The 24,143-nt window shown below is 39.4% G+C and overlaps 1 protein-coding gene across 1 annotated transcript in view; it reads left to right on the top strand.

Annotated features, from left to right (window-relative positions):
* Nucleotides 1-15,580, top strand: part of E2F1 (E2F transcription factor 1) — a 157,773-nt gene extending 142,193 nt beyond the window's left edge. Inside the window, exon 7 of the mRNA XM_053712844.1 lies at nucleotides 14,270-15,580. Coding sequence (XP_053568819.1) covers nucleotides 14,270-14,517 — 248 coding nt within the window. The 3' untranslated portion in view covers nucleotides 14,518-15,580. The remainder of the gene's footprint in view (nucleotides 1-14,269) is intronic.
* The last annotated feature ends 8,563 nt before the right edge of the window (nucleotides 15,581-24,143 follow it).

The following is a 24,143-nucleotide window of genomic DNA, read 5'->3' as shown; positions in this document are numbered from 1 at the left end:
GCTGTTGCTCCTCCGTGGCACTTAAACTTGGTTCTTAAAGTTCTTCAGGGTGTTCCGTTTGAACCCCTTCATTCCATTGATATTAAGCTTTTATCTTGGAAAGTTCTGTTTTTGATGGCTATTTCCTCGGCTCGAAGAGTCTCTGAGTTATCTGCCTTACATTGTGATTCTCCTTATCTGATCTTTCATTCAGACAAGGTAGTCCTGCGTACTAAACCTGGGTTTTTACCTAAGGTTGTTTCTAACAGGAATATCAATCAAGAGATTGTTGTTCCATCATTATGTCCTAATCCTTCTTCAAAGAAGGAACGTCTTTTGCATAATCTAGACGTGGTCCGTGCCCTGAAGTTCTACTTACAGGCAACTAAAGATTTTCGGCAAACTTCTCTGTTTGTCGTTTACTCTGGACAGAGGAGAGGTCAAAAGGCTTCGTCTACCTCTCTCTTTTTGGCTTTGTAGCAAAATACGTTTAGCCTATGAGACTGCTGGACAGCAGCCTCCTGAAAGAATTACAGCTCATTCCACTAGAGCTGTGGCTTCCACCTGGGCCTTTAAGAATGAGGCCTCTGTTGAACAGTTTTGCAAGGCTGCAACTTGGTCTTCACTTCATACCTTTTCAAAATTTTACAAATTTGACACTTTTGCTTCTTCGGAGGCTGTTTTTGGGAGAAAGTTTCTACAGGCAGTGGTTCCTTCTGTTTAATGTTCCTGCCTTGTCCCTCCCATCATCCGTGTACTTTAGCTTTGGTATTGGTATCCCATAAGTAATGGATGACCCGTGGACTGAACACACTTAACAAGAGAAAACATAATTTATGCTTACCTGATAAATTTATTTCTCTTGTAGTGTGTTCAGTCCACGGCCCGCCCTGTCTTTTTTGAGTTAGGTTCTAAATTTTAAATTATAACTCCAGTCACCACTGCACCCTATAGTTTCTCCTTTCTCGTCTTGTTTCGGTTGAATGACTGGATATGACATGTGAGGGGAGGAGCTATATAGCAGCTCTGCTTGGGTGATCCTCTTGCAACTTCCTGTTGGGAAGGAGAATATATCCCATAAGTAATGGATGACCCGTGGACTGAACACACTACAAGAGAAATAAATTTATCAGGTAAGCATAAATTATGTTTTTTTTTTTCTATGTCAGAGGGCTATGTTTGCATTTTTTCCCTTTCCTGAAACTGCCATATAAGGAAATTAATAATTTTGCTTTATTTTTATTTTTTTCTCTTAAATTTTGCAAGATGTCTCAATCTGATCCTGTTTCAGAAATCACTGTTGGAACCCTGCTGCCTGATAACAATTCTACCAAAGCTAAGTGCATTTGTTGTTAACTTGTTGGAGATTTTATCTCCAGCTGTGGTTTGTAATAGTTGTCATGATAAACTTTTACATGCAGATAACGTGTCCATCAGTAATAGTACATTGCCTGTTGCTGTTCCTTCAACATCTAATGTACAAGATATACCTGTGAATCTTAAAGATTTTATTGCTGATTCTATTCAGGAGGCTTTGTCTGCCATCCCGCCTTCTAATAAACGTAGAAGGTCTTTTAAAACTTCTCATAAATTTGATGAAATTTCAAATGAACAACAACATAATGAATTATCCTCTGATGAGGATCTATCTGATTCAGAAGATCCTTCCTCAGATATTGACACTGACAAATCTACTTATTTATTTAAAATGGAGTATATTTGTTCTTTGTTAAAAGAAGTGTTGATTACATTGGATATTGAGGAAACTAGTCCTCTTGATATTAAAACTAGTTAACGTTTAAATTATGTTTATAAACCACCTGTGGTTACTCCAGAGGTTTTTCCAGTTCCTGATGCTATTTCTAATATGATTTCTAAGGAATGGAATAGGCTTGGTAATTCTTTTATTCCTCCAAGGTTTAAAAAAAATGTATCTTTTGCCAGCAGTTACATTGGAATTTTGGGAAAAGATCCCCAAAGTTGATGGGGCTATCTCTACTCTTGCTAAACGTACCATATTTCCTATGGAATATAGTACTTTTTAAAGATCCTTTAGATAGGAAACTTGAATCTTATCTAAGGAAAGCCTATTTATATTCTGGTCATCTTCTCAGGCCTGCAATTTCTTTGGCTGATGATGCAGCTACATCAACTTTTTGGTTGGAAAATTTAGTGCAACAAGAATTAGATTCTGATTTGTCTAGCATTGTTAGCTTGCTTCAACATGCTAATCATTTTATTTGTGATGCCATATTTGATATCATCAAAATTGATGTTAAATTTATGTCTTTAGCTATTTTAGCTAGAAGAGCTTTGTGGCTTAAATCTTGGAATGCTGACATGATTTCTAAGTCCAGATTGCGATCTCTTTCTTTCCAAGGTAATAAGCTATTTGGTTCTCAGTTGGATTCGATTATTTCATCTGTCACTGGGGGGAAGAGTTTTTTTGCCTCAGGATAAAAGACCTAAGGGTAAATCTAAAGCTTCTAACCGTTTTCGTTCCTTTTGACAAAATTAAGGAACAGAAACCTAATCCTTCCCCCAAGGAATCTGTTTCCAGTTGGAAACCTTCTTCAAATTGGAATAAATCAAAGCCATTTAAGAAACCAAAGCCAGTCCGCATGAAGGTGCGGCCCACATTCCAGTTTAGCTGGTAGGGGTCAGATTAAGATTTTTCAAGGATGTTTGGACAAATTTTGTCCAAAATCAATGGATTCTGAGTATTGTCTCAGGGGTACCGAATAGCATTCAGAGTAAGACCTCCTGTGAGAAGATATTTTCTCTTGCGCATCCCAGCAAATCCAATAAAGGCTCAGGCTTTCCTGTAGTGTTTCAGACCTGGAGTTTTCAGGGGTAATCATGCCGGTTCCGTTTCAGGAACAGGGTCTGGGGTTTTATTCAAATCTATTCATTGTCCCAAAGAGAGAGAATTTCATTCAGACCAGTTCTGGATCTGAACATTTTGAATCATGTAGGTGTACCAACTTTCAAAATGGTGACTAAGGATTATTCTGCCTTTTGTTCAGCATGGGCATTATATGTCCAATAGACCTACAGGATGCATATCTTCATATTCCGATTTATGCAGATCATTATCAGTTTCTGAGATTCTCTTTTCTAGACCAGCATTGCCAATTTGTCCCTCTTCCGTTTGGCCTAGCGACAACTCCAAGAATCTTTTCAAAGGTGCTTGGTGCCCTACTCTCTGTAATTGGAGAGCGGGGTATTTTGGTGTTTCCTTATTTTGGACGATATCTTGGTACTAGCTTAGTCTTTACATTCTGCAGAATCTCACACGAATCAACTAGTGTTGTTTCTTCGAAAACATGGTTGGAGGATCAATTTACCAAAAAGTTCTTTGGTTCCTCAGACAAGGGTCACCTTTTTAGGTTTCCAGATAGATTCAATGTCCATGACTCTGTCTCTAACAGACAAGAGACGTTTAAAATTGGTTTCAGCCTGGGGGCGTGTCCAAGCAGCGACTGGGAACGGTCGCACTTTCTTAATGCTCCAGCCGATTGCCTAATAACCCGCCGGTTTGGGGTACTTTTTACAGCGACTTACAGCACAATACGATTGGCACTGTTGATGCAGTGGTCTGTTTGAAGAAAACCGGATAGTTCTCTGTATTTGTGACGCCGGAACATAGGAACGGACAGTAAAGCCTGGAGCGGCGGCTCAGGACAGGCAGCGCTACCCCCCTCGGTTTCCCGAGGGTCATTGTCAGGGCTGGAGATCAAATATTACTCTCTCACTCTTATTCAGCTTCTATGAACAAGCAAAGAGACCTAGAGAAAAGAAATTTCGAGTCTACAAAGAAATCTAATACTGCGTAGCAAATATGGCTGCCACAGTGGAAACTACTTATGAGAACTGCATCTACGCCATTATGATGAGACTGGAGCATTGCTTTATGGACTTAATGCATAGATAGAGCTCCTTGGGACTTTTTCACACAATCACACTTGGCATACTTCGACTTAGGGAGCAGAGCAAAAGCTAAAGAAGACAAGGCTGTGGAGGTCGGAGCTGCGTCCAAGGGCGCTCCCGCGGTTTCCCCTCTACAAAGCAATAAGGAAACAATAGTGAGAACTGTCGTCTTCCCTGAGGTCATACCGAAAAAAGATGCCCCGACAAACTAATAAACTACCAATGACTGATCAGCTACAGGGGAGTCCTGAGCGTAGAGTCCCTCTCAGGGCTGACACAACGTATAAGGACAGTGATGGCGTCGGCACAAACTGGATAATAGCTGCTAACCAAACCAAGAAGCTCAGTTCCCGTGGTCAAGCTGTCCCGCGGCATGAATTCGAAGCACTCCTCCAACAGGGAAATGGAGGCAAACCCAGGTCCGTAGCATACACTGACAACTTCTTGCCTCTCACGGATGCGGCTCAAATTTGGCAGATGGACATGTTTTGCAACTCTGGAAGAAAAGCCTCTAACAGTCAGTCTATAATGCACAAATACTGGGACAAATTAAGGCCAGCTTGATAAATCAATGGTATCGTTAAAGAAGTTGTATATTGTTGGTTTGAGTGGGTTTTAAACTTGTTAACCTATGTTTATGATTAAGTGATAATGTTAGGTGTATCATTTATATTTGTTATCCCAGCAGACTATTTGCAGCACTCTGTAGCACGCTAGTAGTGAGCCTTTATGGAAAACCTTGCGCTTTTGACATTATGGAGGTATAGCGAATGTATTCATGCCCTTCAACACCTAAAAGTGTTTCCTATGGGGTTTAGGGGGGGCCCCGGGGGGGGGGACACACATATGTAATTGAAAAAGGGATATTGATGCAGATGCGGTCTCAGATATTGGTAAGAAAAGGTGTAAATAAGGTATAGCAATATCAACACCCCTCTGGTGGTCTACGGCCGGGACTGCTGCCGGGTGTTCATAACATTAATCAATTTCATCAAATTGTGTTATACCCAAAAGAAAACTCTCTGAATAGTTTCATAGTTAATACTACACCACAATTAATTGAAAGTGTATATGGATAACCACTCAGGCTTAACAAGGTGGGTTAGGTTGGCTGGGATATTAGTTCTGAGCAGATGCACTGTTTTCAAATTTGTTATGCATTTCTCTAGTTAGACCATGAGATTGGTTAATTGTTCTTTCTTTTAATTTTTGTTTTAGTATAGTGAGTTAAACGCTAACAAAGCATCCAGTCCTGACTGTTGAACCTTTATAAACATGTGATAGAAACAATCAGATTTATGATGTCTTTAAATATGGTGCAAGGCGGTAAATTGTAGATTCTCCTACCTATCACAAGTCTGTTAATAGCCCCGAATATCATTTTTGCATGGATACAGGCCCAAGAGAGGCCTACATTTTAGTTATAGGGGGCCAATGAAAGAGAGCTATTGTTTTTGATGTATAGCTATAGTCAGCTCTATGATAAATACTCTGCGGGTTTGTATGTATCATTTAAGATATGTTACCATTACTTTAGCTTTCTCTCAAAACAAGGAAAGAAATGGATGTTTTGGTTTCTAATTATCATTACATGAACAGATGTCGGAGTTATGCTATCCTGTAAATTTATCGATTTATATTATGTACAACCGCTTAATGATTTGTATGTCTTACTGACTTTAAAAAAACTCTTTTGAAAATTAAAATTGGTTTCAGCCTGTTGGAACCTTCAGTCTGTCATTCCCTTCAGTAGCTATGTGCATGGAAAATTTTAGGTCTCATAACTGCAGCATCGGAAGCGATCCCCTTTGCTCGTTTTCATATGAGACCTCTCCAGCTTTGTATGCTGAACCAAAGGTGCAGGGATTATACAAGGATATCACAATTAATATCCTTAAATCCCAATGTTTGACTATCTCTGACTTGGTGGTTAGATCACCATCGTATAATTCTAGGGGCCTCTTTCGTTCGTCCAACCTGGACTGTGATCACAACAGATGCGAGTCTTTCAGGTTGGGGAGTTGTTTGCGGATCTCTGGCAGCACAAGGGGTTTGGAAATCTCAAGAGGCAAGATTACCAATCAATATTTTGGAACTTTGCGATTTTCAGGGCTCTTGAGATTTGGCCTCTGTTGAAGAGAGAACCGTTCATTTGTTTTCAGACAGACAATATCACAACTGTGGCATATGTCAATCATCAGGGTGGGAAAGTATCTCGAATACTTGTTTGGGTTGTATCCAGTTCCTGTCTAATTTCTGCGGTTCATATCCCAGGTATAGACAGTTGGGAAGCGGATTATCTCAGCCGTCAGACTTTACATCTGGGGGAGTGGTCCCTCCATCCAGATTTGTTTTTTTTTCAGGTTGTTAAGATGTGGGGTCTTCCAGAAATGGATCTGATGGCTTTTCATCTAAACAAGAAACTTCCCAGGTACCTGTCCAGGTCCAGGGATCCTCAGGCGGAAGAAGCAGTGGATGCATTGACACTTCCTTGGTGTTATCAACCTGCTTATATTTTCCTGCCTCTAGTCCTTCCAAGAGTGATCTGCAAAATCATCATGGAGCAGTCGTTTGTTGCTGGTGACCCCAACATGCCTCACCGGTTTTGGTATGAGGATCTTGTTCGGATGTCCAGTTGCCAACCTTGGCCACTTCCGTTCTTTCTCAAGGTCTGTTTTTCCTGATCTCAAATCATTAAATTTGAAGGTATGGAAATTGAACGCTTAGTGCTTAGTCATAGAGGTTTCTCTGACTCAGTGATTAATACTGTGTTACAGGCTCGTAAATCTGTTTCTAGGAAGATTTATTATCGAGTTTGGAAGACTTGTATTTCATGGTGTTCTTCTCATAAATTCTCTTGGCATTCTTTTAGAATTCCTAGAATTTTACAGTTTCTTCAGGATGGTTTGGATAAGGGTTTGTCTGCAAGTTCCTTGAAGGGACAAATCTCTGCTCTTTCTGTTTTATTTCACAGAAAGATTGCTAAGCTTCCTGATATTCACTGTTTTATACAGGCTTTAGTTCGTATCAAGCCTGTCATTAAATCAATCTCTCCTCCTTGGAGTCTTAACTTGGTTTTGAAGGCCTTACAGGCTCCTCCTTTTGAGCCTATGCATCCTTTGGACATTAAATTACTTTCTTGGAAAGTGTTGTTCCTTTTGGCCATCTCTTCTGCTAGAAGAGTTTCTGAATTATCTGCTCTTTCTTGTGAATCTCCTTTTCTGATTCTTCATCAGGAAAAGGTGGTTTTGCGGACTTTATTAATGTTAGAATTCACAACCTTAGGTATGAATTTAAATTGAGAAATTGTTGTCCCTTCCTTGTGTCCTAATCCTAAGAATTCTTTGGAGAGATCCTTAGATTCTTTGGATGTGGTAAGAGCTTTGAAATATGTTGAAGCTACTAAAGATTTCATGAAGATTTCTAGTCTGTTATCTTTTCTGGTTCTAGGAAAGGTCAGAAGGCTTCTGCGTTTCCTTGGCTTCGTGGTTAAAGCTTTTGATTCATCAAGCTTATTTGGAGTCGGGTCAAGCCCCGCCTCAGAATTACAGCTCATTCTACTAGATCAGACTCCAGTTTGTGGGCTTTTAAGAATGAAGCTTCAGTTGATCAGATTTGCAAAGCAGCAACTTGGTCTTTGCATACATTTACTAAATTCTTCCGTTTTTATGTATTTGCGTCTTCGGAAGCAGTTTTTGGTAGCAAAGTTCTTCAGGCAGCTGTTTCAGTTTGATTCTTCTGCTTATGTTTTAAGCTTTTCTTTTAGTTTATGAGAAACTTATATTTTGGGATGTGGATTAAGTTTTTTTTTCCAGCAAAAAATGGCTTTTTATTTTATCCCTCCCTCTATAGTGACTCTTGCGTGGAGTTCCACATCTTGGGTATTGCTATCCCATACGTCACTAGCTCATGGACTCTTGCCAATTACATGAAAGAGAACATAATTTATGTAAGAACTTACCTGATAAATTCATTTTCTTTCATGTAATTAGCAAGAGTCCATGAGCTAGTGACGTATGGGATATACATTCCTACCAGGAGGGGCAAAGTTTCCCAAACCTCAAAATGCCTATAAATACACCCCTCACCACACCCACAATTCAGTTTTACAAACTTTGCCTCCGATGGAGGTGGTGAAGTAAGTTTGTGCTAGATTCTACGTTGATATGCGCTCCCCAGCAAGTTGGAGCCCGGTTTTCCTCTCAGCGTGCAGTGAATGTCAGAGGGATGTGAGGAGAGTATTGCCTATTTGAATGCAGTGATCTCCTTCTACGGGGTCTATTTCATAGGTTCTCTGTTATCGCTCGTAGAGATTAATCTCTTACCTCCCTTTTCAGATCGACGATATACTCTTATATATACCATTACCTCTGCTGATTCTCGTTTCAGTACTGGTTTGGCTTTCTACAAACATGTAGATGAGTGTCCTGGGGTAAGTAAATCTTATTTTCTGTGACACTCTAAGCTATGGTTGGGCACTTTGTTTATAAAGTTCTAAATATATGTATTCAAACATTTATTTGCCTTGACTCAGAATGTTCAACTTTCCTTATTTTTCAGACAGTCAGTTTCATATTTGGGATAATGCATTTGATTTAATCATTTTTTCTTACCTTCAAAAATTTGACTTTTTCCCTGTGGGCTGTTAGGCTCGCGGGGGCTGAAAATGCTTCATTTTATTGCGTCATTCTTGGCGCGGACTTTTTTGGCGCAAAAATTCTTTTCCGTTTCCGGCGTCATACGTATCGCCGGAAGTTGCGTCATTTTTTGACGTTATTTTGCGCCAAAAATGTCGGCGTTCCGGGTGTGGCGTCATTTTTGGCGCCAAACAGCATTTAGGCGCCAAATAATGTAGGCGTCTTATTTGGCGCTAAAAAATATGGGCGTCGCTTTTGTCTCCACATTATTTAAGTCTCATTTTTCATTGCTTCTGGTTGCTAGAAGCTTGTTCTTTGGCATTTTTTCCCATTCCTGAAACTGTCATTTAAGGAATTTGATCAATTTTGCTTTATATGTTGTTGTTTTTTCTCTTACATATTGCAAGATGTCTCACGTTGCATCTGATTCAGAAGATACTACAGGAAAATCGCTGTCTAGTGCTGGATCTACCAAAGCTAAGTGTATCTGCTGTAAACTTTTGGTAGCTATTCCTCCAGCTGTTGTTTGTATTGATTGTCATGACAAACTTGTTAATGCAGATAATATTTCCTTTAGTAAAGTACCATTGCCTGTTGCAGTTCCTTCAACATCTAAGGTGCAGAATGTTCCTGATAACATAAGAGATTTTGTTTCTGAATCCATAAAGAAGGCTATGTCTGTTATTTCTCCTTCTAGTAAACGTAAAAAATCTTTTAAAACTTCTCTCCCTACAGATGAATTTTTAAATGAACATCATCATTCTGATTCTGATGACTCTTCTGGTTCAGAGGATTCTGTCTCAGAGGTTGATGCTGATAAATCTTCATATTTATTTAAAATGGAATTTATTCGTTCTTTACTTAAAGAAGTTCTAATTGCTTTAGAAATAGAGGATTCTGGTCCTCTTGATACTAATTCTAAACGTTTGGATAAGGTATTTAAATCTCCTGTGGTTATTCCAGAAGTTTTTCCTGTTCCTAATGCTATTTCTGCAGTAATTTCCAAAGAATGGGATAAATTGGGTAATTCATTTACTCCTTCTAAACGTTTTAAGCAATTATATCCTGTGCCGTCTGACAGATTAGAATTTTGGGACAAAATCCCTAAAGTTGATGGGGCTATTTCTACCCTTGCTAAACGTACTACTATTCCTACGTCAGATGGTACTTTGTTTAAGGATCCTTTAGATAGGAAAATTGAATCCTTTCTAAGAAAAGCTTATCTGTGTTCAGGTAATCTTCTTAGACCTGCTATATCTTTGGCTGATGTTGCTGCAGCTTCAACTTTTTGGTTGGAAACCTTAGCGCAACAAGAAACACATCATGATTCTCATGATATTATTATTCTTCTTCAGCATGCTAATAATTTTATCTGTGATGCCATCTTTGATATTATCAGAGTTGATGTCAGGTTTATGTCTCTAGCTATTTTAGCTAGAAGAGCTTTATGGCTTAAGACTTGGAATGCTGATATGGCTTCTAAATCAACTCTACTTTCCATTTCTTTCCAGGGTAACAAATTATTTGGTTCTCAGTTGGATTCTATTATTTCAACTGTTACTGGTGGGAAAGGAACCACAGGATAAGAAATCTAAGGGTAAAAACAGAGCTAATAATCGTTTTCGTTCCTTTCGTTTCAACAAAGAACAAAAACCTGATCCTTCATCCTCAGGAGCAGTTTCAGTTTGGAAACCATCTCCAATCTGGAATAAATCCAAGCCAGCCAGAAAGGCAAAGCCTGCTTCTAAGTCCACATGAAGGTGCGGCCCTCATTCCAGCTCAGCTGGTAGGGGGCAGGTTACGTTTTTTCAAAAAAATTTGGATCAATTCTGTTCACAATCTTTGGATTCAGAACATTGTTTCAGAAGGGTACAGAATTGGTTTCAAGATGAGACCTCCTGCAAAGAGATTTTTTCTTTCCCGTGTCCCAGTAAATCCAGTAAAAGCTCAAGCATTTCTGAATTGTGTTTCAGATCTAGAGTTGACTGGAGTAATTATGCCAGTTCCAGTTCAGGAACAGGGGATGGGGTTTTATTCAAATCTCTTCATTGTACCAAAGAAGGAGAATTCCTTCAGACCAGTTCTGGATCTAAAAATATTGAATCGTTATGTAAGGATACCAACGTTCAAGATGGTAACTGTAAGGACTATCTTGCCTTTTGTTCAGCAAGGGAATTATATGTCCACAATAGATTTACAGGATGCATATCTGCATATTCCGATTCATCCGGATCATTATCGGTTCCTGAGATTCTCTTTTCTGGACAAGCATTACCAGTTTGTGGCTCTGCCGTTTGGCCTTGCTACAGCTCCAAGAATTTTTACAAAGGTTCTCGGTGCCCTTCTGTCTGTAATCAGAGAACAGGGTATTGTGGTATTTCCTTATTTGGACGATATCTTGGTACTTGCTCAGTCTTCACATTTAGCAGAATCTCATACGAATCGACTTGTATTGTTTCTTCGAGAACATGGTTGGAGGATCAATTTACCCAAAAGTTCATTGATTCCTCAGACAAGGGAAACCTTTTTAGGTCTTTAACAGACAAGAGGCGTCTAAAACTGATGGCAGCTTGTCGAAACCTTCAGTCACAATCATTCCCTTCGGTAGCCTTATGCATGGAAATTCTAGGTCTTATGACTGCTGCATCGGACGCGATCCCCTTTGCTCGTTTTCACATGCGACCTCTTCAGCTTTGTATGCTGAATCAATGGTGCAAGGATTACACAAAGATATCTCAATTAATATCTTTAAAACCGATTGTTCGACACTCTCTAACGTGGTGGACAGATCACCATCGTTTAATTCAGGGGGCTTCTTTTGTGCTTCCGACCTGGACTGTAATTTCAACAGATGCAAGTCTCACAGGTTGGGGAGCTGTGTGGGGATCTCTGACGGCACAAGGAGTTTGGGAATCTCAGGAGGTGAGATTACCGATCAATATTTTGGAACTCCGTGCAATTTTCAGAGCTCTTCAGTTTTGGCCTCTTCTGAAGAGAGAATCGTTCATTTGTTTTCAGACAGACAATGTCACAACTGTGGCATACATCAATCATCAAGGAGGAACTCACAGTCCTCTGGCTATGAAAGAAGTATCTCGAATTTTGGTTTGGGCGGAATCCAGCTCCTGTCTAATCTCTGCGGTTCATATCCCAGGTGTAGACAATTGGGAAGCGGATTATCTGTCGCCAAACGTTGCATCCGGGCGAATGGTCTCTTCACCCAGAGGTATTTCTTCAGATCGTTCAAATGTGGGAACTTCCAGAAATAGATTTGATGGCGTCCCATCTAAACAAGAAACTTCCCAGGTATCTGTCCAGATCCCGGGATCCTCAGGCGGAGGCAGTGGATGCATTATCACTTCCTTGGAAGTATCATCCTGCCTATATCTATCCGCCTCTAGTTCTTCTTCCAAGAGTAATCTCCAAGATTCTGAAGGAATGCTCGTTTGTTCTGCTGGTAGCTCCGGCATGGCCTCACAGGTTTTGGTATGCGGATCTTGTCCGGATGGCCTCTTGCCAACCGTGGACTCTTCCGTTAAGACCAGACCTTCTGTCACAAGGTCCTTTTTTTCCATCAGGATCTGAAATCCTTAAATTTAAAGGTATGGAGATTGAACGCTTGATTCTTGGTCAAAGAGGTTTCTCTGACGCTGTGATTAATACTATGTTACAGGCTCGTAAATCTGTATCTAGAGAGATATATTATAGAGTCTGGAAGACTTATATTTCTTGGTGTATTTCTCATCATTTTTCTTGGCATTCTTTTAGAATTCCGAGAATTTTACAGTTTCTTCAGGATGGTTTAGATAAAGGTTTGTCCGCAAGTTCCTTGAAAGGACAAATCTCTGCTCTTTCTGTTCTTTTTCACAGAAAGATTGCTATTCTTCCTGATATTCATTGTTTTGTACAAGCTTTGGTTCGTATAAAACCTGTCATTAAGTCAATTTCTCCTCCTTGGAGTTTGAATTTGGTTCTGGGGGCTCTTCAAGCTCCTCCGTTTGAACCTATGCATTCATTGGACATTAAATTACTTTCTTGGAAAGTTTTGTTCCTTTTGGCCATCTCTTCTGCCCGAAGAGTTTCTGAATTATCTGCTCTTTCTTGTGAGTCTCCTTTTCTGATTCTTCATCAGGATAAGGGGGTGTTGCGAACTTCTTTTGAATTTTTACCTAAGGTTGTGAATTCTAACAACATTAGTAGAGAAATTGTGGTTCCTTCATTGTGTCCTAATCCTAAGAATTCTAAGGAAAAATCGTTGCATTCTTTGGATGTAGTTAGAGCTTTGAAATATTATGTTGAAGCTACTAAAAATTTCCGGAAGACTTCTAGTCTATTTGTTATCTTTTCCGGTTCTAGGAAAGGTCAGAAGGCCTCTGCCATTTCTTTGGCGTCTTGGTTAAAGTCTTTGATTCATCTTGCTTATGTCGAGTCGGGTAAAACTCCGCCTCAAAGGATTACAGCTCATTCTACTAGGTCAGTTTCTACTTCCTGGGCGTTTAGGAATGAAGCTTCGGTTGATCAGATTTGCAAAGCAGCAACTTGGTCCTCTTTGCATACTTTTACTAAATTCTACCATTTTGATGTGTTTTCTTCTTCTGAAGCAGTTTTTGGTGGAAAAGTACTTCAGGCAGCTGTTTCAGTTTGATTCTTCTGCTTATTTCAGTTTTTTTCATTATAAGATTTAAACTTTGTTTTGGGTGTGGATTATTTTCAGCAGGAATTGGCTGTCTTTATTTTATCCCTCCCTCTCTAGTGACTCTTGCGTGGAAAGATCCACATCTTGGGTAGTCATTATCCCATACGTCACTAGCTCATGGACTCTTGCTAATTACATGAAAGAAAACATAATTTATGTAAGAACTTACCTGATAAATTCATTTCTTTCATATTAGCAAGAGTCCATGAAGCCCACCCTTTTTTGTGGTGGTTATGATTTTTTTGTATAAAGCACAATTATTCCAATTCCTTATTTTTTTATGTTTTCGCACTTTTTTCTTATTACCCCACTTCTTGGCTATACGTTAAACTGATTTGTGGATGTGGTGAGGGGTGTATTTATAGGCATTTTGAGGTTTAGGAAACTTTGGCCCTCCTGATAGGAATGTATATCCCATACGTCACTAGCTCATGGACTCTTGCTAATATGAAAGAAATGAATTTATCAGGTAAGTTCTTACATAAATTATGTTTTTCTATTTTCCTTTGGCCGAATGACTGGGGATTATGGGTAAGGGAAGTGACACTTAACAGCTTTGCTGGGGTGCTCTTTGCCTTCTGGGCACGAGTGAATATTCCACTACTAATTGGAATTAATTTGTGGATTCTCCATGCCTGGAAAGAAATACATTTATCAGTCAAGCATAAATTTTGTTTTTATGCTGGCGAATTTACCATCACTTTCAAGGGATAAACGGTAAAAAAAAAATTCCTTTGTACTTAGTATGTGGCTAACAGATTATGTATAAAAGAGATTTGTTGACAAATGAAGTGACATAACTTTTTTGCAATTTCCATAGGTCTCTACCAAGCTGGCATATTTTTCTTTTATTCAGCATCAATAGGGATAGCCAATTTAGATGGCTACCACACACATTTTAGCTTTTTATAGTTTTTTTTTTTTTTTATTGTTTAATTAGATACGTTATATTAGATGAAAAGTATTCTATGTTGCAGGCTGTAATCATGGTATAACAACTTTTTTTTTTCTTTCCCCTGTTCTCTAGGGAGTCTTCTTTCTCCTGTGGCTGACATTCCTCTTGAGTACACATCAGTGGGTCTCCAACTCTCTCCTGTTTCCACAGCTGCCCTCCTAACAGAACCCACTGATTCTCTGCCGGACTTTTTGCCAGATGAATTTATCAGCCTTTCCCCTCCTCTTTCTCAGGAGTACCACTTTGGTTTGGAGAACAGTGAGGGTGTTAGTGAACTCTTTGACTGTGACTTCAGTGACCTAACATCCCTGGATTTGTAAAAGTTTTGTTGCACCTAACTTGTACCCCTTGTGCTGTCTTTCCTTTTATTCATGTTTCTGAAGGACTTGACAAAAAAGATTTGTAAATATTATTTTTAATCAAGTGCTTCATGTCAGATTCTGCTGAGCACTTAACATGCTCCAGATGAGCTCTTGTAGTTAATCATAGCACTTACATTTAGCTGTACAAGCTATATACAGGATACGGGTTTTTTCATTGTAACAATGGTGTGGTGCAAGCTTGCCCACATGTCAGGCTGTGCAACTTGCCTAGTGATAATGTAATGAAGAACCTATAGTGTGTTTTGTTTTTTTTCCCCTTTCAGATAAGCTCATTTTTTAACGTCATGGATCAAGTTATACCTTCCACTAATAACTGAATTTTTCCCTGCATAGCCTCTTTTTCTCATATAACCGGTGCAATAATTGTTCCATATTCCTTAAAAAAATAAAAAAAAATTCCCCACTGAGGTTCTATGAAAAGGAGTTATGAAGTAATACGATAATTTAAAATGATGCAATTGTATGCCATTATGGGGACGTAATATAGGGAGCAATGATACAATGAATGATGTAAATGCAACACCTGCTTCATTTACTTTCTGGTTTTCTTTTCTGTAACCTTTCAATATGCAGCAACTATTTTGTGGTCATATCCCTATTAAGTCAGGGACTAAAGAGCCTGGATAGCACTGCTAAGTGCAGGTATAATCCTTTTGATTGTGCCTCTAGTTTGCCGTGTTTAAGGGGGGGGGGGGGGAAGCCCAGGAATTATGAGCACAAAACCTCATTTATATTTCCTTGGCCACTGTGAACTAGCAGTAGAAGCAGTAAATCTTTAGAGCATTACATGTATATTTATACTGAAACATGCCTAGTATTTATAATGGAGTATATTTTCTTTCTCTGCATTCCTTGTGGTCTATTGTGTTTTCTCTGTTAAGTGTATGATGGATGAGGTCTGTGTGTTTGTAGCAAATCCTAGCTTAATTTATCAGTAAATATGTATTTTTATTTTATTTTTTTTCCTCTTCGAGTTTGCCAATAAAAGATTTTCAGCTGACAGTGTCTTTATTTAAAAGTTCTCTATTTCTCTTCATTCCCTCGCTGTATTACATACTTTGGTTAATATCAACTCTGTACTTTAAGAATAAAAAATGCACCAAAAATTAATAAATTTAAAAAATAACTGTTACAAACTTATGACATGAGCAATGTAAATGAGTTTGTACATCTGGGGCTTAGGTGCAGCGATGTTCCTTGAAAGGATATTTTTTCTTCCTGTATTTGATCTACATGTTGAGGTTAGCTAACCAATCTCAGAACTATTTCCTCCTCAGGGTGCCTATGAAGGATAGAGGGGTACAAAGGCCCATCAATCCCCTTGTTTATAGTGTACTTCTTTTGTAACACAGCCCTCCCCAGGTAAAATTCAGATTTATTTGCAAATCCCCTGTGCTGTAGATGCTGTTCCTTGGGAGATTCTAGGTACCAGGCTTGCACTGTCTCTGATGGGCATGTCTACAGGAAGCAGTCTTCTGCAGCCGAGGTATGCAAGGTAGACAAAGGTGTTGACAGGTAAGTGTAATGAACCTGCAGCTTATTAGTTATGGACACGTACACCTGATGCACATAGCTTGGGGAAATACACATGTACCAAATAACCAAAAGAAAAAGTGAAAACACTTTCCTTCTATTGGCAGTGAGAGTCAACGAAAAATGTTAAACTATGGTAATTACCTTTCCTGGCCACCCGGAGGCAGAGACACCCAACAAAGCTTAAATATCCCTCCCTCTTCCCCATAACTTACTTTCTTTTGCATGATGTACCGAGTCCACGGATTCATCCTAACTTGTGGAATATTGTCCTTCCTGACAGGAAGTAGCAAAGAGAGCACCACAGCAGAACTGTCTATATAGCTCCCCCCTTAACTCCACCCCCCAGTCATTTTCTTTGCTGGCTCTAAGCAGGAAAGAGTAAAGAGAAGAGGTGTTAAACTGTTAGTTTTATTTTATCTTCAATCAAGTGTTTGTTATTTTTTAATGGTACCGGTGTTGTACTATTTACTCTCAGGCAGGACATAGATGAAGATTTCTGCCTGGAGGAGGATGATCTTAGCATTTGTAACTAAGGTCCACTGCGGTTCCCACAGAAGCTGAGGAGTACAGGAAAACTTCAGTGTGAGGAACAGTTTCTTGCTATACAGCAATGAGGTATGTTCAGTCATATTTTCTGCAGAGACTGTGTTAACGCAGAAAGGCTGACAGTGTCCCCATTAGGGGGAAGGGTAAGCAGTAATCCTAGTTTTATCAGAGGTTTTTCTTGTTAAGTGTATTCAGTCCACGGGTCATCCATTACTTATGGGATATATTCCCTTCCCAACAGGAAGTTGCAAGAGGATCACCCAAAGCAGAGCTGCTATATAGCTCCTCTCCTCACATGTCATATCCAGTCATTCTCTTGCAACCCTCAACATAGATGGAGGTCGTGAGAGGAGAGTGGTGTTTTATACTTAATTATTTCTTCAATCAAAAGTTTGTTATTTTGGCACCGAAGTGTGCTGTTTTTTTCTCAGGCAGTATTTGGAAGAAGAATCTGCCTGCGTTTTCTATGATCTTAGCAGAAGTAACTAAGATCCACTGGCTGTTCTCGCACATTCTGAGGAGTGGGGTAACTTCAGAAAGGGAATAGCGTGCGGGGTCTCCTGCAAATAAGGTATGTGCAGTAAAATATTTTTCTAAGGAATGGAATTGACTAAGAAAATACTGCTGATACCGATGTAATGTAAGTACAGCCTTAAATGCAGTGAAAGCGACTGGTATCAGGCTGATTAATGTATATGCAGTAAAGTAATTTTCTAAGGAATGGAATTTGACTAAGAAAATGCTACTAATACTGAAGTAATTTAATAAGCCTTAAGATGCAGTAGAAGGACTGGTATCAGGCTTATCAATAGAGATACATACTCTTTAAAAAAGGATGTTTAAAATGTTTGCTGGCATGTTTAATCGTTTTTTGTGAGGTACATTGGTGATAAAACTTATTGGGGCATGAATTTTTCCACATGGCTGACTTACATTTCTGCATAGAAACAGTTAACTGAGCTTCCCACTGTTGTAATAATGAGTGGGAGGGGCCTATTTTAGCGCTTTTTTGCGCAGTAAAAATTCAGTCTCAGTCTTCCTGCTTCTTCCTGCATGACCCAGGACGTCTCTAGAGAGCTCAAGGGATTTCAAAAGTCATTTTTGAGGGAGGTAATCAGTCACAGCAGACCTGTGACAGTGTGTTGACTGTGTTAAAAACGTTTTTTTCTCTATTTGATTATCCGTTTTGGGTATTAAGGGGTTAATCATCCATTTGCAAGTGGGTGCAATGCTCTGCTAACTTAATACATTTACTGTGAAAATTTGGTTGCTATAACTGATTTGGTTCATTGTTATTTCAACTGTGACAGTTTTTTGTGCTTCCTAAAGGCACAGTAGCGTTTTCTATATTGCTTGTAAATTTATTTTAAAGTGTTTTCCAAGCTTGCTAGTCTCATTGCTAGTCTGTTTAAACATGTCTGACACAGATGAATCTGTTTGTTGACTATGTTTGAAAGCCAGTGTGGAGCCCCATAGAAATATGTGTACTAAATGTATTGATTTCACTTTAAATAATAAAGGTCAGTCTTTATCTGTAAAGGAATTATCACCAGACAACGAGGGGGAAGTTATGCCGACTAACTCTCCTCACGTGTCAGTACCTTCGCCTCCCGCTCAGGAGGCCCGTGATATTGTGGCGCCAAGTACATCAGAGACGCCCATACAAATCACTTTACAAGACATGGCTACTATTATGAATAATACCCTGACAGAAGTATTATCTAAATTGCCAGAATTAAGAGGCAAGCGCGATTGCTCTGGGATAAGGACAGAGCGCGCTGGTGCTGTGAGAGCCATGTCCGATACTGCGTCACAGTTTGCAGAACATGAGGACGGAGAGCTTCATTCTGTGGGTGACGGATCTGATCCAGGGAAACCGGATTCAGAAATCTCTAATTTTAAATTTAAGCTTGAGAACCTCCGTGTATTGCTAGGAGAGGTTTTAGCTGCTCTGAATGACTGTAACAGTTGAAATTCCAGAGAAATTATGTAGGCTGGATAGATACTATGCGGTGCCGGTGTGTACTGACGTTTTTCCTATACCTAAAAGGCTTACAGAAATTATTAGCAAGGAGTGGGATAGACCCGGTGTGCCCTTTTCCCCACCACCTATATTTAGGAAAATGTTTGCAATAGATGCCACTACACGGGACCTATGGCAGACGGTCCCTAAGGTGGAGGGAGCAGTTTCTACTTTAGCTAAGCGTACCACTATCCCGGTGGAGGATAGTTGTGCTTTCTTTCATGTAATTAGCAAGAGTCCATGAGCTAGTGACGTATGGGATATACATTCCTACCAGGAGGGGCAAAGTTTCCCAAACCTCAAAATGCCTATAAATACACCCCTCACCACACCCACAAATCAGTTTTTACAAACTTTGCCTCCTATGGAGGTGGTGAAGTAAGTTTGTGCTAGATTCTACGTTGATATGCGCTCCGCAGCAGGTTGGAGCCCGGTTTTCCTCTCAGCGTGCGAGGGATGTGAAGAGAGTATTGCCTGTTTGAATTCAATGATCTCCTTCTACGGGGTCTATTTCATAGGTTCTCTGTTATCGGTCGTATAGATTCATCTCTTACCTCCCTTTTCAGATCGACGATATACTCTTATATATATATATATATATATATATATATATATATATATATATATATATATATATATATATATACCATTACCTCTGCTGATTTTCGTTTCAGTACTGGTTTGGCTTTCTACAAACATGTAGATGAGTGTCCTGGGGTAAGTAAGTCTTATTTTCTGTGACACTCTAAAGCTATGGTTGGGCACTTTTATATAAAGTTCTAAATATATGTATTCAAACATTTATTTGCCTTGACTCAGGATGTTCAACATTCCTTTTTTCAGACAGTCAGTTTCATATTTGGGATAATGCATTTGAATCAATCATTTTTTCTTACCTTAAAAATTTGACTTTTTCCCTGTGGGCTGTTAGGCTCGCGGGGGCTGAAAATGCTTCATTTTATTGCGTCATTCTTGGCGCTGACTTTTTTGGCGCAAAAAATCTTTTCCGTTTCAGTCGTCATACGTGTCGCCGGAAGTTGCGCCATTTTTTGACGTTCTTTTGCGCCAAAAATGTCGGCGTTCCGGATGTGGCGTCATTTTTGGCGCCAAAAGCATTTAGGCGCCAAATAATGTGGGCGTCTTATTTGGCGCTAAAAAAATGTGGGCGTCGCTTTTGTCTCCACATTATTTAAGTCTAATTTTTCATTGCTTCTGGTTGCTAGAAGCTTGTTCTTTGGCATTTTTTCCCATTCCTGAAACTGTCATTTAAGGAATTTGATCAATTTTGCTTTATGTTGTTTTTTCTCTTACATATTGCAAGATGTCTCACGTTGCATCTGAGTCAGAAGAAACTTCAGGAAAATCGCTGCCTGGTGCTGGAACTACCAAAGCTAAGTGTATCTGCTGTAAACTTTTGGTAGTTGTTCCTCCAGCTGTTGTTTGTATTAAATGTCATGACAAACTTGTTAATGCAGAAAATATTTCCTTTAGTAAAGTACCATTACCTGTTGCAGTTCCCTCATCATCTAATGTTCAGAGTGTTCCTGATAACATAAGAGATTTTGTTTATGAATCCATTAAGAAGGCTATGTCTGTTATTCCTCCTTCTAGTAAATATAAAAAATCTTTTAAAACTTCTCTTTATCCAGATGAATTTTTAAATGAACATCATCATTCTGATTCTAATGATTCTTCTGGTTCAGAGGACTCTGTCTCAGAGGTTGATGCTGATAAATCTTCATATTTAAAATGGAATTTATTCGTTCTTTACTTAAAGAAGTCCTAATTGCATTAGAAATTGAGGATTCTGGTCCTCTTGATACTAAATCTAAACGTTTAGACAAGGTCTTTAAATCTCCTGTAGTTATTCCAGAAGTTTTTCCTGTTCCAGGTGCTATTTCTGAAGTAATTTCCAGAGAATGGAATAATTTGGGTAATTCATTTACTCCTTCTAAAAGTTTTAAGTAATTATATCCTGTGCCGTCCGACAGATTAGAGTTTTGGGACAAAATCCCTAAAGTTGATGGGGCTATTTCTACCCTTGCTAAACGTACTACTATTCCTACGGCAGATGGTACTTCCTTTAAGGATCCTCTAGATAGGAAAATGGAATTCTTTCTAAGAAAAGCTTATTTGTGTTCAGGTAATCTTCTTAGACCTGCTATATCTTTGGCGGATGTTGCTGCAGCTTCAACTTTTTGGTTGGAAACTTTAGCGCAACAAGTAACAGATCATGATTCTCATAACATTATTATTCTGCTTCAACATGCTAATAATTTTATCTGTGATGCCATTTTTGATATTATCAGAGTTGATGTCAGGTTTATGTCTCTAGCTATTTTAGCTAGAAGAGCTTTATGGCTTAAAACTTGGAATGCTGATATGTCTTCTAAATCGACTCTACTTTCCCTTTCTTTCCAGGGTAATAAATTATTTGGTTCTCAGTTGGATTCTATTATCTCAACTGTTACTGGTGGGAAAGGAACTTTTTTACCGCAGGATAAAAAATCTAAGGGTAAAAACAGGGCTAATAATCGTTTTCGTTCCTTTCGTTTCAACAAAGAACAAAAGCCTGATCCTTCATCCTCAGGAGCAGTTTCAGTTTGGAAACCATCTCCAGTCTGGAATAAATCCAAGCCTTCTAGAAAAGCAAAGCCAGCTTCTAAGTCCACATGAAGGTGCGGCCCTCATTCCAGCTCAGCTGGTAGGGGGCAGATTACGTTTTTTCAAAGAAATTTGGAACGATTCTGTTCACAATCTTTGGATTCAGAACATTGTTTCAGAAGGGTACAGAATTGGTTTCAAGATAAGACCTCCTGCAAAGAGATTTTTTCTTTCCCGTGTCCCAGTAAACCCAGCGAAAGCTCAAGCATTTCTGAAATGTGTTTCAGATCTAGAGTTGGCTGGAGTAATTATGCCAGTTCCAGTTCTGGAACAGGGGCTGGGGTTTTATTCGAATCTCTTCATTGTACCAAAGAAGGAGAATTCCTTCAGACCAGTTCTGGATCTAAAAATATTGAATCGTTATGTAAGGATACCAACATTCAAAATGGTAACTATAAGGACTATCCTGCCTTTTGTTCAGCAAGGGCATTATATGTCTACAATAGAGTTACAGGATGCATATCTGAATATTCCGATTCATCCAGCTCACTATCAGTTTCTGAGATTCTCTTTCCTGGACAAGCATTACCAGTTTGTGGCTCTGCCGTTTGGCCTAGCAACAGCTCCAAGAATTTTTACAAAGGTTCTCGGTGCCCTTCTGTCTGTAATCAGAGAACAGGGTATTGTGGTTTTTCCTTATTTGGACGATATCTTGGTACTTGCTCAGTCTTCACATTTAGCAGAATCTCATACGAATCGACTTGTGTTGTTTCTTCATGATCATGGTTGGAGGATCAATTCACTAAAAAGTTCATTGATTCCTCAGACAAGGGTAACCTTTTTGGGTTTCCAGATAGATTCAGTGTCCATGACTCTCTTTGACAGACAAGAGACGTCTAAAATTGATTTCAGCTTGTCGAAACCTTCAGTCACAATCATTCCCTTCGGTAGCCTTTTGCATAGAAATTTTCAGTTTTATGACTGCTGCATCGGACGCGATCCCCTTTGCTCGTTTTCACATGCGACCTCTTCAGCTCTGTATGCTGAACCAATGGTGCAGGGATTACACAAAGATATCTCAATTAATATCTTTAAAACCGATTGTACGACACTCTCTAACGTGGTAGACAGATCACCATCGTTTAGTTCAGGGGGCTTCTTTTGTTCTTCCGACCTGGACTGTAATTTCAACAGATGCAAGTCTTACAGGTTGGGGAGCTGTGTGGGGGTCTCTGACGGCACAAGGCGTTTGGGAATCTCAGGAGGTGAGATTACCAATCAATATTTTGGAACTCCATGCAATTTTCAGAGCTCTTCAGTCTTGGCCTCTTCTGAAGAGAGAATCGTTCATTTGTTTTCAGACAATGTCACAACTGTGGCATACATCAATCATCAGGGGGGGACTCACAGTCCTCTGGCTATGAAAGAAGTATCTCGAATTCTGGTTTGGGCGGAATCCAGCTCCTGTCTAATCTCTGCGGTTCATATCCCAGGTATAGACAATTGGGAAGCGGATTATCTCAGTCGCCAAACGTTGCATCCGGGCGAATGGTCTCTTCACCCAGAGATATTTCTTCAGATTGTTCAAATGTGGGAACTTCCAGAAATAGATCTGATGGCTTCTCATCTAAACAAGAAACTTCCCATGTATCTGTCCAGATCCCGGGATCCTCAGGCGGAGGCAGTGGATGCATTATCACTTCCTTGGAAGTATCATCCTGCCTATATCTTTCCGCCTCTAGTTCTTCTTCCAAGAGTAATCTCCAAGATTCTGAAGGAATGCTCGTTTGTCCTGCTGGTAGCTCCAGCATGGCCTCACAGGTTTTGGTATGCGGATCTTGTCCGGATGGCCTCTTGCCAACCGTGGACTCTTCCGTTAAGACCAGACCTTCTGTCGCAAGGTCCTTTTTTCCATCAGGATCTCAAATCCTTAAATTTAAAGGTATGGAGATTGAACGCTTGATTCTTGGTCAAAGAGGTTTCTCTGACTCTGTGATTAATACTATGTTACAGGCTCGTAAATCTGTATCTAGAGAGATATATTATAGAGTCTGGAAGACTTATATTTCTTGGTGTCTTTCTCATCATTTTTCCTGGCATTCTTTTAGAATTCCGATAATTTTACAGTTTCTTCAGGATGGTTTAGATAAAGGTTTGTCCGCAAGTTCCTTGGAAGGACAAATCTCTGCTCTTTCTGTTCTTTTTCACAGAAAGATTGCTAATATTCCTGATATTCATTGTTTTGTACAAGCTTTGGTTCGTATAAAACCTGTCATTAAGTCAATTTCTCCTCGGAGTTTGAATTTGGTTCTGGGGGCTCTTCAAGCTCCTCCTTTTGAACCCATGCATTCATTGGACATTAAATTACTTTCTTGGAAAGTTTTGTTCCTTTTGGCGATCTCTTCTGCTAGAAGAGTCTCTGAATTATCTGCTCTTTCTTGTGAGTCTCCTTTTCTGATTTTTCATCAGGATAAGGCGGTGTTGCGAACTTCTTTTGAATTTTTACCTAAGGTTGTGAATTCCAACAACATTAGTAGAGAAATTGTGGTTCCTTCATTATGTCCTAATCCTAAGAATTCTAAGGAGAAATCGTTGCATTCTTTGGATGTTGTTAGAGCTTTGAAATATTATGTTGAAGCTACGAAGTCTTTCCGAAAGACTTCTAGTCTATTTGTTATCTTTTCCGGTTCTAGAAAAGGCCAGAAAGCTTCTGCCATTTCTTTGGCATCTTGGTTGAAATCTTTAATTCATCATGCCTATGTTGAGTCGGGTAAAACTCCGCCTCAAAGGATTACAACTCATTCTACTAGGTCAGTTTCTACTTCCTGGGCGTTTAGGAATGAAGCTTCGGTTG

This window comes from Bombina bombina, chromosome 1, assembly GCF_027579735.1.
Source record: "Bombina bombina isolate aBomBom1 chromosome 1, aBomBom1.pri, whole genome shotgun sequence".
NCBI lineage: Eukaryota > Metazoa > Chordata > Amphibia > Anura > Bombinatoridae > Bombina > Bombina bombina.
The sequence above is the reverse complement of the archived record's forward strand: the minus strand, read 5'-3'. Positions and strand labels throughout refer to the sequence as shown.